The sequence below is a fragment of the Arachis duranensis genome, chromosome 6 (assembly GCF_000817695.3).
Source record: "Arachis duranensis cultivar V14167 chromosome 6, aradu.V14167.gnm2.J7QH, whole genome shotgun sequence".
Taxonomy (NCBI): domain Eukaryota; kingdom Viridiplantae; phylum Streptophyta; class Magnoliopsida; order Fabales; family Fabaceae; genus Arachis; species Arachis duranensis.
Window position 1 is genome coordinate 12,077,630 of NC_029777.3, and position 15,419 is coordinate 12,093,048.

The 15,419-nt window shown below is 36.7% G+C and overlaps 2 protein-coding genes across 6 annotated transcripts; both read right to left on the reverse strand.

Annotated features, from left to right (window-relative positions):
• Window positions 1-985: 985 nt before the first annotated feature.
• On the reverse strand, window positions 986-5,439 carry LOC107492899 (transcription termination factor MTEF18, mitochondrial-like). Of its 5 annotated transcripts, none has more exons than XM_021126547.2 (4): window positions 5,247-5,439; window positions 1,717-3,919; window positions 1,344-1,616; window positions 986-1,250 (listed from the first exon to the last, which is right to left on the reverse strand). In XM_021126547.2, the coding sequence occupies exon 2, from the start codon at window positions 3,548-3,550 to the stop codon at window positions 1,817-1,819; it is 1,734 nt and encodes a 577-aa protein (XP_020982206.1). In that variant the 5' UTR covers window positions 3,551-3,919; window positions 5,247-5,439; the 3' UTR covers window positions 986-1,250; window positions 1,344-1,616; window positions 1,717-1,816. The 5 variants fall into 5 exon arrangements, with proteins under 5 accessions (XP_020982206.1, XP_052118551.1, XP_052118552.1 ...); XM_052262591.1 differs by having other exon boundaries at window positions 1,717-3,897; window positions 5,247-5,428; XM_052262592.1 differs by having other exon boundaries at window positions 1,344-1,565; window positions 1,717-3,906; window positions 5,247-5,428.
• A 946-nt stretch (window positions 5,440-6,385) lies between these two features.
• On the reverse strand, window positions 6,386-9,272 carry LOC107492898 (UBP1-associated protein 2A). Its single transcript, XM_016113961.3, has 6 exons — window positions 9,089-9,272; window positions 8,860-8,980; window positions 8,562-8,705; window positions 7,846-8,042; window positions 7,659-7,734; window positions 6,386-7,195 (listed from the first exon to the last, which is right to left on the reverse strand). Exons 1-6 carry the CDS (start codon window positions 9,211-9,213, stop codon window positions 6,857-6,859), a joined length of 1,002 nt encoding a protein of 333 aa, XP_015969447.1. The 5' UTR covers window positions 9,214-9,272; the 3' UTR covers window positions 6,386-6,856.
• Window positions 9,273-15,419: the final 6,147 nt, after the last annotated feature.

Genomic DNA, 15,419 nt, shown 5'->3' on the forward strand with positions numbered 1-15,419 from the left:
CAATCGAAAATGTGATTCGTAACATTATTATGAACAATCAACAATGACTTATATATTGACGGAATTTTTAGTTTGTTGGCTGCACCTCACTTTTCATTTTCATATAAATATATTTCGAATCACATTCAATCTCAATATCTATGCATGCAAATATTATTTACTAAAATTCTATTAATTTTTTTATAAAAAAAGATTTTAGTTATTGAAAAATAATTTCAGTACGATGCTATTCAATCATATTTTAAGTTTTTAACATGTTATAATTTGTTAACCAAATAAATATTAGTAGTTCCCCACCAACCAATGATAATAAGAACATGTGTTGGCATCATTCTATAGTAAATAAAATCTTAATACAATTTTAACAAATAAATTATTAATAATATAATGTAATATATAGTTGTCCGATTGTAATGATGGGGTTTAACAAGTCACAAGTTGAGAGTCCAAAGTTTAATCATCTGAGTAAGGAACAATTCAATGGATTTCATATGTGCGCCGTTTGCTCAACAAATATTGATTAATTTGAAAAATTTTTAGTGTAAAAGGACAATTGAGGGTGGCCACGTAAGCTTAATCTTGTGATTCAAAAGTTAAGAAATGAAGCGTGATTGGTTCACTAAAAGCAAAATAAGGTTGCTTTAGAGATTGCATTTGACTCAGGCTTGGGACTTTTGTGCCAAGCAACAAAATGCTGAAATTCTAATCAATTCTGTTGGAGGAATAATGAGCCACTAATGTCTCATTTCCTTCAACATTATTGTATAAATATACGAGTAGTTGCTAAACACATTTACAATTTTTTTTATGGTCTTGGATTAAATATTTTTTTAATCAAATGTAGATAGTCATTAATATGAATAAAATAACAAGATTATTTGGACCACTAGTAATAACAAAAATGGAACATTTGAAAATAAATTCCAAAATTGAATCATACTAAAATTCAGGCCCAAAGGTTGAACCATTCAAACATAACAACAGATAATGGTGAAGGTGGTGGTATGCATAGATTTTGGATCAATGTGGTCCAATATGATGAGTTCACATCTCAATTTAATGATGAATCATATAAAATCAAAATTAAAGTGGCCCTCCAACTCTTGTAGGAGTTCCCATAAATCATTGGAACTTATTACAAGAAATTGTTAGCAACTACCAACAATAGGTCATATGACTACTTTTCTTGAATTTTGAAACTATTTCACCCAATTTTTGGGGTAAACAATCAGCAACCACAGGAACAATACCTGCTAAAAAAAATCAAGTAAAAAATAAGATAAACAATAAATCTCTTTCACTTTGCTTGTGAGAAAGATAGTCATGGCAACATTATCAATTACCTTCAACCCAATACACTTGCTTGTCTTGCTTCAATTCTTCAGACAGTACAGTCTCTCACCCTCACCCTGTCTGCTTCATTCTCAAGAAACATATTCAGTTAGAAACTTTAACCGTCGAAGACTGGCCTGCAGTGTAGCTGGGTTCAGAAGGAAAGCTTATATACAAGCCACATGGTGAGGATGGCTTCAACAACAAAACCAATCTAGCCAACCTTCTTCCATCTACAAGTTGTGTCGGAAATATCTGCAATCAGTAATCATCTATGGTGGGGCCTATCAACACACCAAATATTCAATTAGCTATTCATGAGTATACTGATCAACTGATCAAGTCAACTCAGAGTCAAGTATTTGGAATCAGATGACAACTTACAGTTCAAGCATCCTTAACAGTTTTGTAAACGCACTACACAATTATCTGAACCAGAAACATATTTTCCAGATTAAACGATGATCATGCTTGCCACAAGGGATCATATCATGTTATTATTCTCAGGATAAATTTCGGACTTCAAATCCTGCCAAACTTGAAGGCCAGATGGATGCCGATTTACATACAACCGTAAGAATAACTCCTCTGAGCATGCAACTATGGTGCTCAAAGCAAGCCTGGGGTGAACAACTCTATGGTCTCTCAGCCAATTATACATTGATAACCTAAGCTTAACTCTACAAAGTGTATAGGAAAGAAAAGATGGGAAATCGACTAAACTTGATATAGGATATCCTTCATTCACAAGATACTCAATTTTCGTGTTGATCATATCTGTGGTCTGATTAAGAATCTGAGGTGAAGCCTTAATCATTTCGTGAACATCCTTAGCGTCCAAGCCAGCATTAACAATAAAATCGTATCTCTCCTGAAGCTCATCTCCCTTACCTCTAAACAGCTTAAAAGCCTGTTTTATTCCCTCCGAGTTCTCTTCGTATCCAAGGCTCAACAAGAACTTTGTTTTCAAGAACTCTGTTTTCAGAGCCCTCATTTCCTTATCCTCAGGGTAAGGCTGAATTTTCCTCCCCACAGCCCAATTCTGCATCCCTTCCGGATTATCCTGCACTAACTTACAGACCCTTTTCTTGCCAACATTCAAGCTACTGAGCAAACTACTAGATTTCTTAATAGTGAATGAACCCATCAGCAAGGAATGAGACTGGAAAATATTCCCAATCTCCGCAGCATGCATATCGATATCAGACAGGAACGTAAAACATTTGCGCAAATTCGACAGAAACATCAACACCCCAATTTGCGGAAACTTGACAAAAATTATAGCTATTTGGTCCAAGGACAACCCTAATTTCACCAAGAACACAATGAGGGACAATGCCCAAACTCCAGAATCCTCAAAACAAACAAAAGGGTGCTGGCCAATCATCTCACCCAACAACTTTTTGTCACTGTAAACTTTCTCAAGCAAGCACAAGAGCTCATGCATAACCCCAAAATTACAACTACTCTCATCCAACAACTGCTCCTCAATCCAAGTACTACCCTTTTCTTCACCAACAAGACGATTCAATTTCTCCAAAACCTTCACAAGATAAAGGTCAACATCTCCAACCAAAATTCTAGGGCTCAAAGAAATCACCTTTACCAAAGTTGAAGAAGCCACACCAAGCTCTTCATAACTCTGAAACTTGGACACCAGTACCCCACTTTCATATCGAAAAACTTGAGGTGCATCCTTGAAGATCTTTCCCATTTTGTTCCTGGGAACACCATAGTTACACAGAGTATGATAATTCTCCATCAACACAGTGTCATCGTTGATGAACATCATGTTCCTTGGAAGAAGGTGCAAGTATTCAAAAGGCTTCAAACCTGTACTCTCGAAGAATGGTTCGAACTCGTTAATTGGGTGGTAACGGAGGTAACGCGAGATTGATTTCTTGACGTCACTGGCAGCAGTGTCGATCTTCTTCTTCTGAAGAACCTTGCTCAGAATATCGTTGAGGAAAAAGGGCGAGTTTTTGCACATGTTGTCTGCATCAAGGAACTGCAAGCTCCTTGTGGAGTGAAGGTACTCGAGCAATGCGACTTGTGCTTCCTTTCTGACCTTCGAGGGGAACTTGAAATCACAGTTTTTTAGTGCGGATTGGGGAGCAGATTTGGCGCTGTGGAATCTAGGACTTTGCGAGGGTTTAAGGCAAGTGTGGGATATTTTGGAGATGAAGTATGTTAATTGGAGTTTCCGGAAATGGGACATAGTGGGTATCGACGGTTTTTGAAATGGAGGCGTTTTGAGTGTTAAAGGTTGTAGCTTGACGAGAATCGTTATGAGTGATGAGACAGAAAAAAGAAAAAAATGTATGATAAGGGGTACGACGTCATTTTGGCACAAAATGGCAATGGGAAATAAATGGATAAAGAGAAAGAGAGGGTCAACGAAGCCAGAAGACCCGTCGTCGGCAAAGATGGTGTGGATCAGTGACTAAGTAGAGTGAAGGGAGAGATGATCGATGATGGATGATGAACCTAAGCCCAATACCAAATTTTGTGTTTTCTGGGGTGAAGCTCCCCAAAGTCTTACCACGTTCTGGTCATAGATGGAAACTTCAACACCTAATTAAAGTACCTGTTAGTTCAAAAAAGTAATAAATGTAAATTCAAAGCAACAAACAAGTGTGTTTGATATTTGACCAATCTGTTTTCAAAATCTACTCTGTTACATGCATCATTGATGTAAACTTTATCTATAAAAAGAAGTGATTCATTCATCAGAAGGGCAAAATCTTTTTGAGCAAAAGAACCCAATTCATCCCTTCTTTCTTATTACCTATGTTTATGCATCACAATTTTTTCATTTACCCAAGCATCACCATTATCACACACAATTAGTTCATTATCATTCAGACAGTCACAACATACATTGGGTGTACATAAAAGATTGTCTCTGATTTTGAACATGAGATTGCTGTCTTCCGAGGTTGGTGTGTCACCGAAAGTTCTACATGAATGAATAATCGAGCTGCCGTTCCTCTCCCTCTCCCTCTCCCTCTCTCGCCCCCTCTGTCTGAAGCCCCATTCATTCTCATTATCAAATTCTCCCTCCCCAAGTTATTAGTAAACATGTGTGACTTAAAGTCTTAAACTAAAAACAAGACAGCAAATGCCCCTTGATATATATATATATATATATAGGGCCAAGCAAGCATGATTAAAATTGAACAAGCTCACTGCAATAGTCCAAAACAACAATGCAGCACGTTCCTTTTTTTCCATTATTTATTTGCTTATCTTTCAGAAACCATGAATGGCAAGAAACCACCTAACTTCAAAGATTATGTCAGAAACTTTCACAAGGATAACTTACCAAAAATCTAACTACAATATCCAAAGTATGAGAAACTAAATCAATCTGAATAAGTAATATGTAATATATTCTTTTGGTGTCTGAAAATAGAAGGAAAGAAAAAGAAACGAAAAACCAAAGAATAAACACTGTCCAAATGGCAGTAAGTACATCACAAAAGGAATGTAATATGTAATATATAATATATATAATATATCGTTACTGAATCTGTTGAAGTGAGAACCATTAGACTGAAAACATAAATTTAAAAGCACATGCAAACAAAGTGTTTCAATATTGCACCTCAAGAAGGAAAACATAAATTTATAACAATCCAGCATGCCTGGCATACATAACAATTCCATCCATCAACAATAACATAAAACATAACATAGTCATTCATAACATTGTTGAACTTTCAAATTGGAACAAAATTTTCTGCTTTTAACTTCTATAGACAGTGAAATTAAACTAAACAAGGGGCAAAAAAATATATAAATTAATAATTGCCTGAAGGAACAAATTTCAGCTCAACACTGTCCGAAGAACTATTATCAAAGCTTACAGGGACAAAAAAAAAAACAAAGCATGTAGAAGCAGAAAATGGTACCATGAAGGGGAGGGCTGGAGAAGAGGACGGCGAAACAACAGAGCTCGGAGAAGAGGACGGCGCGGCAATGCTTGTGACGGAGAGACTCGACGGTGGAGATGCTGCTTCCTCAGCCGCGACCGAGCTATCGCCGCCTGGATCTGGGTTTGCATCTCTCCCAGGGAGGGAGTTCAGTGGCTGGTGTGATGTGAGACAGTGAGAGATTAAATTTTTAGTAATATGTATATCATATTTACGTTATTAAATTTTTAAATTAAGATTTAATATTTAAAATAAAATATTAGTATATTTTGAATTTTAAATGTTGTTAGTTGTTACATTTTTTATTTTTATTTTTACATTTTGACAAACATAAATAAAATATTTTTTATTTTTAATTTTTAAACTTTAAATCTGATCTTAAAATTGTCATTTTTAAAAAAATCTAATTAAATAGATCTAAATTAAGTAAATTCAAACTAACAAATTTTAAATTTTAACATTTAATTTTAGGGTTGTATCTATTAGTTTAAATTACATAATATTTAATTCTAAATTATAATTTAGTATATCTTAAATAATACATGAAAAATTTATTAGTAATTCTATATTTTGTCTTAACTTTTTTTATTTCAATGCTTTATTTTATTAGATATTATCAGTATTTTTTTTTTTTGTTCACCATTATTAATTTTGTTTTTAAATAATTTTTTTCCTTAAGTTCAACCTGATTTTTATAAGTTTTATGATTTTCATTGTAAACTTATATTTTAAAATTTGTCATCGGCAAATTTTATACAGTTTCGAACAGTTCGTCTAGGACCGGAACGAATTATGTGACATTTGCTAAAGTTTCTCTAGAGTTTGGGCAAATTATTCTCAAATTTAAAAAAGAAAAGGATTCTCAAAAATAGAGATAATTTAATTGGTTATAGCAATTAATATTTTTTTATTTTATTATAAAAAAATTCCATAAATCAAAAGTATTATTTTGAAATACCATTCAAAGTTATAGACAATATATAAATAATAATTTCATCAAATAGTTTGTGGTTTTATTTTAAAAGGTTAGTAACCTTCAAATGCAACAGGGAAAAATAAAAGTGAAGACAAAGAAAAGCATTTGATACTATAATTTGGTTTGACTATTGGACAGTTTCTAATTGTACAAATACCACCTGCACTTCTCTGTATCTAATTTATACCTCTACCACAGTTGTTTAATTTCCCTTCCTCCTCAGTTTTCCCTCAGTATAAGTAATCTAAATGAAGGCTTGGTCAGTTGGACTCTTTTCAACTTCACCTAAAACCATTAATCTACATACCAGAATTTTGTATTTGGCAAAATAAAACCTTCGAAATGTTTTTCATTCTATAATAATCAATAAAGTACATAAAAAATGCTCTAATCACATGAGTACCTAACCCAAGTATTACAACTTACAAGTAAAATGTCAAAATCCTACTGAAGTGTGGCAAAATGGCCAAAAAAATTTTTTATAATAAAACAAGGAGGAAATAGAGCATTACATATAACCAATGATGTTTTGACAGGTTCTAAGGGCTAATTTGGACTGAAGCGAAAAGAAATAAAAAGGAAAAATAATATCATCATGCTCAATTTGATATGCTCATTGCTTGGGATAGTAATAAGGGTAGTTGTTCATTGCCATAGGTTGGTTTGGGATACCAAGTTGATCTTTCTTTGTAAAAGAAGTTGGATAAGGACCATGTCCTTGAACTGCATAAGGAGAAGGTACAGTGGTAGGGCTTTGATAAGAAGAGTATGATGCTATAGTTTGTGGGTAAGTGTAACCATCTGGCAGGGTAGTACCAATATGAGTTTTTCCAGGTTGCACATATCCTGAGGCCATAGGTAAGGCTGCCATTGGAACCACTCCTGGAGAAAATGATGCCTGGCTAGTTTTACTCTTGTGCGAATCAGCATATTTTACCATTATATTCCTCCCCTGCCATCAACCAAAAATAATAAGACATGGCAATAATGCTTACATACAACATGAATTGCAGGTATAATAAGAAATTCAGCTAACAAGGCTAGGTGAGCTAGGTAATTAATTTACAATGCAAGAAACAATAAACAGTATGAATTATGGTTACTAATATGCATGTATGGAATATTTTGCTCTCTTTTTTCATACAAAGAAGAAAAAAGCAAGTAAACTTGAAACAAGAACTCTAAGGCAAGTAAGAAGTACTGTAGCAATAAGATCAATGTATAGTATAGCATCTCCAAAAAGAAAAATAAAAATATATAGTATAGCATTACCACATAATCATGATGATGCCTTTCCCTCTAGAATCTTATAACAATTTTTATGATTTCTTATTACAACTCCAAGTTGGAGCAAAAAAAAGTGGGCTGCACTCAGCTCATCTAAAGGTTAATAAAACATTAAGGTATTTACTTACCCCAAGAGTCTTTTCTTGGTCATCGATGGCCTTCTTTGCAGCTTCTGATGTCTTGTATGTTACGAAGCCAAAACCACTACAATGAGAAATTAAACAATAATAATACAGGCTAATCAGGAAAAACAATGCTGGTAAAAAATTAGACAATAGCATATTATATGCAAATAAAGCATTTCACTACTTTTACCGTGATTCATTTGTATCCTTGTCATATGCAACTGAACCTTCCTCTATTTCACCATGCCTTGAAAAATAGTTAAGCAGCATTTCACTCGTGACTTCCGGCGATAAGCTACCAATATAAAGCTTCCTCTGGGCAAGATCAGGAGCACTACTTGATCCACTAAGTCCTTCACAAGCCAGATTACAAACAGCCAATCTTCCCTGAAAGAAAAAATCTCGTCAAGAAAGGGATAAAAAAAAGGAAATTTTAACAACTAAATTACAGTCCAGAAGAATGTAAACAAAACAAGGCAAAAATTAAGCAACGGCATGTGTTATATCAGTTCAGAAATATCTCTTAAGTAAAAAGTTTTTCAGATTGGGTTTAACTATCTTGTACCCTTAGGACACATGTTAATTGAGAAAAGTTTTATTGAAAATACAAAAAAATTGTTTTCAATGCATTTGTTTTACATTTATTAAAAAAAAAAAAAACTTCCACTAATAGTAATATTATCATGTCCTCTAAGAGTACATGTTAGCTTACTGTTAATAAGTGAATCATCTCTAAACACCCCTCCTTTCTCTCTCTTTCCAAAAGTAAATTACTCTAGAAAATTGGTATATGAAAAACAGAAAGGGAAAAGTTAGTGATGATACTCCTAAAAATAAATAGTAGATGAATGCAAAACTCAAATTGGATTTCTAAATTGAAAGCATTGAAAAGGGGCAAAAGCTTACATCAATTAACTTGCTAGGTGCTCTCAATGCTTGCTGAGTTGATTCCATATACTTATAAGTGATAAAACCATAGCCACGAGATTTTCCTGTATTCTTATCATGGATGACAGCCCCTTCCTCAATTTCTCCATGCTCTTGAAATGCCTGAAAATGTAAAAGCAAAAGAGCCATGTAAAAAGAATGAAGAAACAAGTGTATTTTACTTTTTGAGGGTCTTGGGTTGGCTCTAGATGAAAGAAGCAAGAACATGCATGAGTGCGTGACACACGATACAAAACACAATGATGAATGCACTCACAACACGCAAGGTTTCTGACGTGGTATTCCAAGCCAAGCCACGAACAAAAAGCTTTCGATGAACAGGATCAACACTCGCAATACTTTTTATTTCTTGTGCAATTGAAGGATATTGAGACCCTCTTTATGCCACAACATGCAAACAAACACATACAATCAAGCACACTATCCATCCACGCCTACTATTTGGTTGAAAAAATAATAGAACGAAAAGAAGGAAATTGACGCACAATTTAGTGAGAAGGTCGATGAGCTGAGCTTTAGGAAGGGGTTCAATGAGGACGCGAAGCTCTTCCTTTGAGGGACACTCACCATTTGCAGCCTCCTCCAGCTTTCTCTTCTTCAAATCTTCCATTTCCTTCTTTCTTGCACTTCACCTTCTTCGCCTTCGTAGTTCGTGTACCTCGTTTCCTTACCCACTCACTAGTTTTGGGCCGGGCTTTCTTTTTTCAACTTTAAATTAAAAAGTTTTTATTTTTTTGTTGTCCACGACATACTCAATTCGATCGTTCAAAGACTGTCAGTCACGGATCTGAGTTTCATTTAAGGGTACGTCGCTTACTAATGAGTTGTTGGCTTGTTGCATACATAAGACGGAATTCGAATCCCTAACACTTGGTTAAGCGGACGAGTAAGTTGACTACTCAACTAATCTAAGTTGATTTTAAAAAAAATTATTTAAAATACAATGTTTTAACTTTTATCCTGGTTATTAACCAAAATTTTTTTTATCTTGGTTGGTTGAGTGGTCAGATCATTATTACTTTACTCGTTTGCTTAAGTGTCGGCGATTTATGTTGCAGGTAGCAATTCATTGGTCACGATAGATCCTTAAATAGAGCTTGGATCTGTGAAAAAAAAATTGGCCATCAATGTATTTATATATAAAGGATTAATCTCTACATACAAGTGATTTGCTATACAAGTCTTACAAGTCTTCTAATTGATATTACGCTCAAACGCGCTTGTTATGCACATATGTTTCACGCGCCTCTAACAGATTTTTAATTTTTGAAAGGATTCTGTTTCTTTTTTCGAATTTCTTGCATTCTCTTTCTCCTTCTTCATTTACGTGATTTTCTCTTTCTGTTCTCTTTCTTCGTTATTCTCGAGTTCCATTGTTTTTTTGACATCAAGCTCTGAAATCGTTTTTTAAGATAATGGATAATTTAACTTCAGATTGTCAGATGAACCAGTGCGTGAACCTTACCTGTGAAATTTGTTGTTAATTCTTCCTTGTTTGAATTGAATCTAATGTACTAGTTCTGATTAGAATTAATATAATTTTGTCCATTTTATATCAGACGTTTGGGTGTAGATCAGGAATATTTGGGTGTATTTTTATAAAAGTTTGGGTGTATTTACAGTTTATGACTTTTCATCTGACGGGGGATGAATTGTCTTATTCTTTTAGTTGAATTGTTTTAATTTCTGTTTAGTTATGATTCATGAATTTGATTTTTATTATTTTTTATGATGGTTTTATAGATGTATCTGCATTCTATAGTTTATACTTGTTATAATATGGTGTATTTTGCAGCCATTCTGTGGTGTATTTTGGGTGTATTTTGCAGTCCTTGCTGATTTTGGTGGCTGATTTTAGCGTACACGTAACATAACTCATTTTTGTATCTGCAGCAAATTTGGGTGTAAAAACAAAGATATTTGGGTGTAATACGAAGATATTTGGGTATAAAACGAAGATATTTGTGTGTATTTTTATTCGGATGAGTTCTGCATAATTCAGAACTCTTCCTCTTCCTCATCCTCATCTTCTGCTACTTCTTCTTCTTCATCTTTTTATTTCATATTCTCATATTTTTTTTTGAGGAAAAAATCAAACAAAGAAGAAAAAAATACATTATGTTACAAATAAAAAGAAGAAGGAGGAGAAACACGACGATAAAGATGAAACACGCGAAGAAAAAAGAGGAGAAACACAAAGAAGGAGGAGAAGAAGAAGAAAGAAGAGGAGGAGGAGGAGGAGGAGAAACGCGAAGAAAAATGACAGTTGTGGTTTTCATCGAGGAAGAAGAAGATGAGTCATTCATAATGGTGAGTAGCGCGCTTTGGAAACAAGAAGTGATTGAGTAACGTGCGTGTATTTACTCTTGAATGTGGGAGTGTAATGCGCGGTGTTTTGTTGGACTTGTGCCAACTTGTAAGCAAAAAATGCTTGTTTGTGTAGCATACCTAATATATAAATAGTTCAATATATGTGTAATTTAATTTATTTTTAATGTATATTTATATTTTAACATATATTATATACTAATAGATAATTTTAATGACTGATTTTAGTTTACAGCTAGTATAGTCGGATTATATGTATTGTATATCATATTCAATTAACATTTGGTTATTGAACACACGTTTCCTTACCTAATATAAGATTTGACATCAAAACTAAATTTCAACCTTGAATGTAGTTAATTCCTGTTACGTGGGGTAACCGGAGATAATGGGCTTGACTCGTTAGGTTGGCCCAATCGTTTGTGGAGAGAAACCTTCGAAGAGAATCACGCTCCTAGGCTTCCGTCCGACTTGTGAATACGAGTGAATGGAGGTGGTACCTGCAAAGACACTCTGATGCCTAAGTCAGCAAGGGTGTAAGCAGGTCTAGAGAGTATTGGGGCTTAGAAATACATGAGGGATGTCAGTGTATTTATAGTAGTGAATGATTAACCACCGTTGGAGTAGTTCCACTTTTTAGGGTGTATAACCGTCCCTTTATCTTAGGAAGGTTACGATATGGCTTCTGGAAGTGGGTATAGAGATTTTAAGGGCAGTTACTCATTTGAATGAGTGTTTATCTACCAGCCAATCTTCGTCCCCGACTTCTTTGGGATAAGTCGTGGTGAGAACCGATTTCGTCAGGAGTAGGTCGGTACAGGGCGAGGCTCAATCCTTTGGATTGGGCCTTTCGTTGGGTCCTGGCCTTATCATTGGGCCAGGGTATGAACAGTGCCCCTACTCGATCCCAATTTCTTTTAAGACTTGGGTTCGAGTATTCTACTCGGGATCGTAGCCGACCTGGGAGGGAACCGACGTGATCCTTGGGAACCGACGTGACTTTTCGTGGCTTTTGATTTTCACAGTTACGTCTAATCAAACGTCGCGTCCATTAGAGGTTCGCGTAGGGATTGATTACCTTGGTAACGGTGCACTCATTAATGACCGCTTCTGTTTTTACCATTATGCCCCTAACGTGTTTATAAATACTTTCCCTCTCTTTCGTTGTTTCGTTTCTGTGATTTTTTGCTTCTCATCTGTTCGTGGGGAATTCTTGTTTGAAGGCTTTCATCTTCCTCTACCTTTTTCCAGGCAAAGGTTGGTTCTTTCTCCCCTTCTCTTTTACTAGGTGCTTCTGTTTGCATGCTTTTACTTTCTTAGAGAGAGGAGTTTACTCTGTAGGCTTCTATTTGATTCCATGTCCCCTTAGAGACCCTGTTCTTGATCTTTTTCTTTTTTCCTTTGTAGGTTTCGCTAATCCTTTTTAGGAAAAGAAAAATGTCTTCCATAGAAATTCTTGCTCAGTGGGTCGATGTTACTGTTTTAGGAGAGGAACCTTTGGTTGATGCCGAATTTATTACCAACTTTCGCACTCACCACAGAATTTGTACTTCTGAGGAGGATGAGCCGAAGTACGAATTGGTGGTCCCGGGTCCGAAAGACCGGGTTTGCTTCGGGAGGGCTACTGAAGCGGCTCCTCATTTCTTCTACATGTATGAGAGCATGGTTACCCGTTTGGGTGTTTTTCTTCCATTTTCTGACTTCGAAATTACTGTCTTACGTCATTGCCGAGTTGCTCCTACCCAACTTCACCCCAATTCCTGGGGTTTTCTGAAAATCTACCAGTTTATTAGTCACGCTTTAGACTTTCCGACTTCTTTAGGAATTTTCTTTTATCTCTTTCACATGACCAAGCCCTTCAGTGGGCTAAACAACAAGCAACAATGGGTGTCTTTCCGAGCTATACAAGGTCAGAGAGTTTTTACCCTTTTTGACAAATCCTTCCATGACTTCAAAAATTATTTTTTCAAAGTTCAAGGCGTAGAGGGTCACCACCCCTTTTTCCTAGACAAGAGTTCTTCCCCTCGCTTTCCTCTGTACTGGCTAGAAGCCTCCCCCTGTGAGAAATATGGTTTGGATGACCTGGATGAGGTGGAGGCAGCCATTGTGGGGTTCCTCCGAGAAGTGTGTGGGAGGGCCCCATATCTGGATACTAAGAAGTTTCTCCAGGGGGCTCCGACCTTTTCCCAGACACAATTAGGTAGCCTTTACTTTGTTTATGTTTTCCGACTTTGTTTCTTCCGACTTCTTCTTCTGACTATTAATTTGTTTTGAACAGAGATGGCGAAGAAGAATTCCAATGAATCTTACCAGAGAGTCCAGGAGGCCAAGGCGAGGTCCCATGCCAGGGCTGGCGGCGCCAGGGTAACTAGCTCTCCTTTTCCTCCTCCTCCCCCTTCTTCCCGAAGTTTGGGGACTCCTTCTCAACCCATCGTCATTTCCTCCTCGGCTTTTTCTCAGCCGCCCCCTCCCCCCGACCTTCTCCTGAGCCAGAGAAGAAGAAGCGTAAGACTTTAGAGTCTAGCTCTTCTTTTGAAGGTGAGGCTAAGGTGGATGCTCCTGCATTTATCCGAAAATTCATCTTTCCCCATACCCGTATAGGTATGGATGATGTTTCTATCCGGAACCACCTCACTATTCTGGCTCAGGAGAATATCAGGGGGCGGCGGTGTGCACCAAGTTTCTTGATATTTTTGAGAAGACTCCTCTTAGCTCTCTGGGTTCAACCTCGAGGGTTGAAGAGTTGGAGGAAAGGCTTCTCATATATCAGAAAAATGACAAGGAGTTGAAGGAGGAGGTCGCTAAGTTGAAGGAGGAGAGGGATGGCCTTCGGGAGAAGGAGAGTAAGTTACAAGCCTAATGCAATATGGAGGAGGGCTTGAGGAAGAAGGCGCAGGAGAGTTATTCGAGCTTGTTCAAGGACCTCATGGAGGTGAGGAAGGACTTGTTGAATTCTCGGAATGCTTACGCCGAGTTGGATGATTCTATTGCTGAAGGAGCCGAGGAGGCCTGGAGGATTTTTAAGGAGCAGGTCGGAGTCCTTGCTCCCGACCTAGATCTCTCTCCTTTGGATCCCGACAAGGTCGTCATTGATGGTGCCATAGTTTCTCCTCCTGCTCTCGAGGTTGTCTCTGAGTCAGATTTGAAGACTCGGGGGCAGAGAATCATTGAGTCCCCTCCTCGTCCAAGGATTCTCCGAGTTCTTCAAGGTCTCACAGAACCTCCTCTCCATCTCCTATGGACACTTCTCTCCCTGGTCCTGATGGCGCTCCGACTACTCTTCCCGACTCTGGTGGTGATGTTCTCTAAAAAATTTGTTGGCTATATGGGGGTCCGGCCTGTGGGTCCCCTCTTTTTTAAACTCTCTTTTTTTTTATGTTTGTGGTGGTGACTTGGTTGACATTTTCCTTGGTCTCTTAAGGCCGTAAACAAAAAATACTTAGAAATACTTTTTTTGGATAAGGGTTTAAGTTTAACAAAAAATACCCTTTTTTGGATAAGGGTTTTAGTTACCTTTTGGTGTGCATGCTTTTCTGATTTTGGCGTTTTTGAAAAACCCCTTTGATCTTTTGAAAACCTTTTTCTAGGCTGTCTGTCCCTTTTGAGCCTTTTTGTTTTAAAGGCTTAGGACAACCTTTAGCTTTGGCTTTTTAATAGGTTTTTCGATCTCTTTTTAGTATTTCTTATACTCAATTTTTTGATTCATTGAGTTCCTATGACTTAGGTTATTTTTGCGATGCGTTTTTTTCTCCTACTCGATTTTTCATCTCGACTTATGAGTCGGAGTGTCTCCGAGTTTCTTACGATCAACCTTTATAACCTCTTTACACCGACTTGTACCTCGTCATTTTATCCTGACGACCATCTAGGTCAGTTCATGGGATTTTCACGCTTTGTCAAGCTTAAGTCGGTGCGTTTCGTAGAAAGAAAAAACAGACGAGAAGGAATTTATAAGAGATATTGCAAAGGATCTTTATTTATTTGGGAAGGTACCTTACTGCTACTAAGGGTTTTTAATAATCTATTCTCCCTTAGTCTCTACTGTGATGCCTCGTTAAAAACCATTCTTCAGAAAAAATCCTTTGATTTTTGGGAAAAAATCGTGAAGTTGGGAAAAGAGTACATCAGGGAGTAGAGTTCGCATTTAACTATAGTACCTTTTCATGTTACAAGCATGCCACGACCTTGGTAACTCGGTGCCGTTTAGGTCGGTCACCTTATAATAGCCTTTTCCTAGGACTTCCCTAATCTTGTATGGTCCATTCCAATTAGCGGCGAGCTTTCCTTCCCTAGACTTGTTGACTCCTATGTCATTTCTGATTAAGACCAAGTCGTTTGGGGTGAAGCTCCTTCGAATGACTTTTTTGTTGTACCTGATAGTCATCCTTTGTTTCAATGCTGCTTCTCTTATTTGGGCTTGCTCTCGGACTTCGGGGAGCAAATCAAGTTCTTCTTTGTGCCCCTGTATGTTCCCGATTTCATCATGGA

Excerpts from the sequence above, each read along its gene's own strand:
- LOC107492899 (XM_021126547.2), bottom strand. The coding sequence starts at position 3,550 with ATGTCCCATTTCCGGAAACTCCAATTAACATACTTCATCTCCAAAATA.
- LOC107492898 (XM_016113961.3), bottom strand. The coding sequence starts at position 9,213 with ATGGAAGATTTGAAGAAGAGAAAGCTGGAGGAGGCTGCAAATGGTGAG. Across the intron at positions 7,735-7,845 it reads AAGGATACAAATGAATCACG|TGGTTTTGGCTTCGTAACAT; the intron begins GTAAAAGTAGTG and ends TTCTCATTGTAG. Across the intron at positions 7,196-7,658 it reads ACCAAGAAAAGACTCTTGGG|GGGAGGAATATAATGGTAAA; the intron begins GTAAGTAAATAC and ends GGTTGATGGCAG.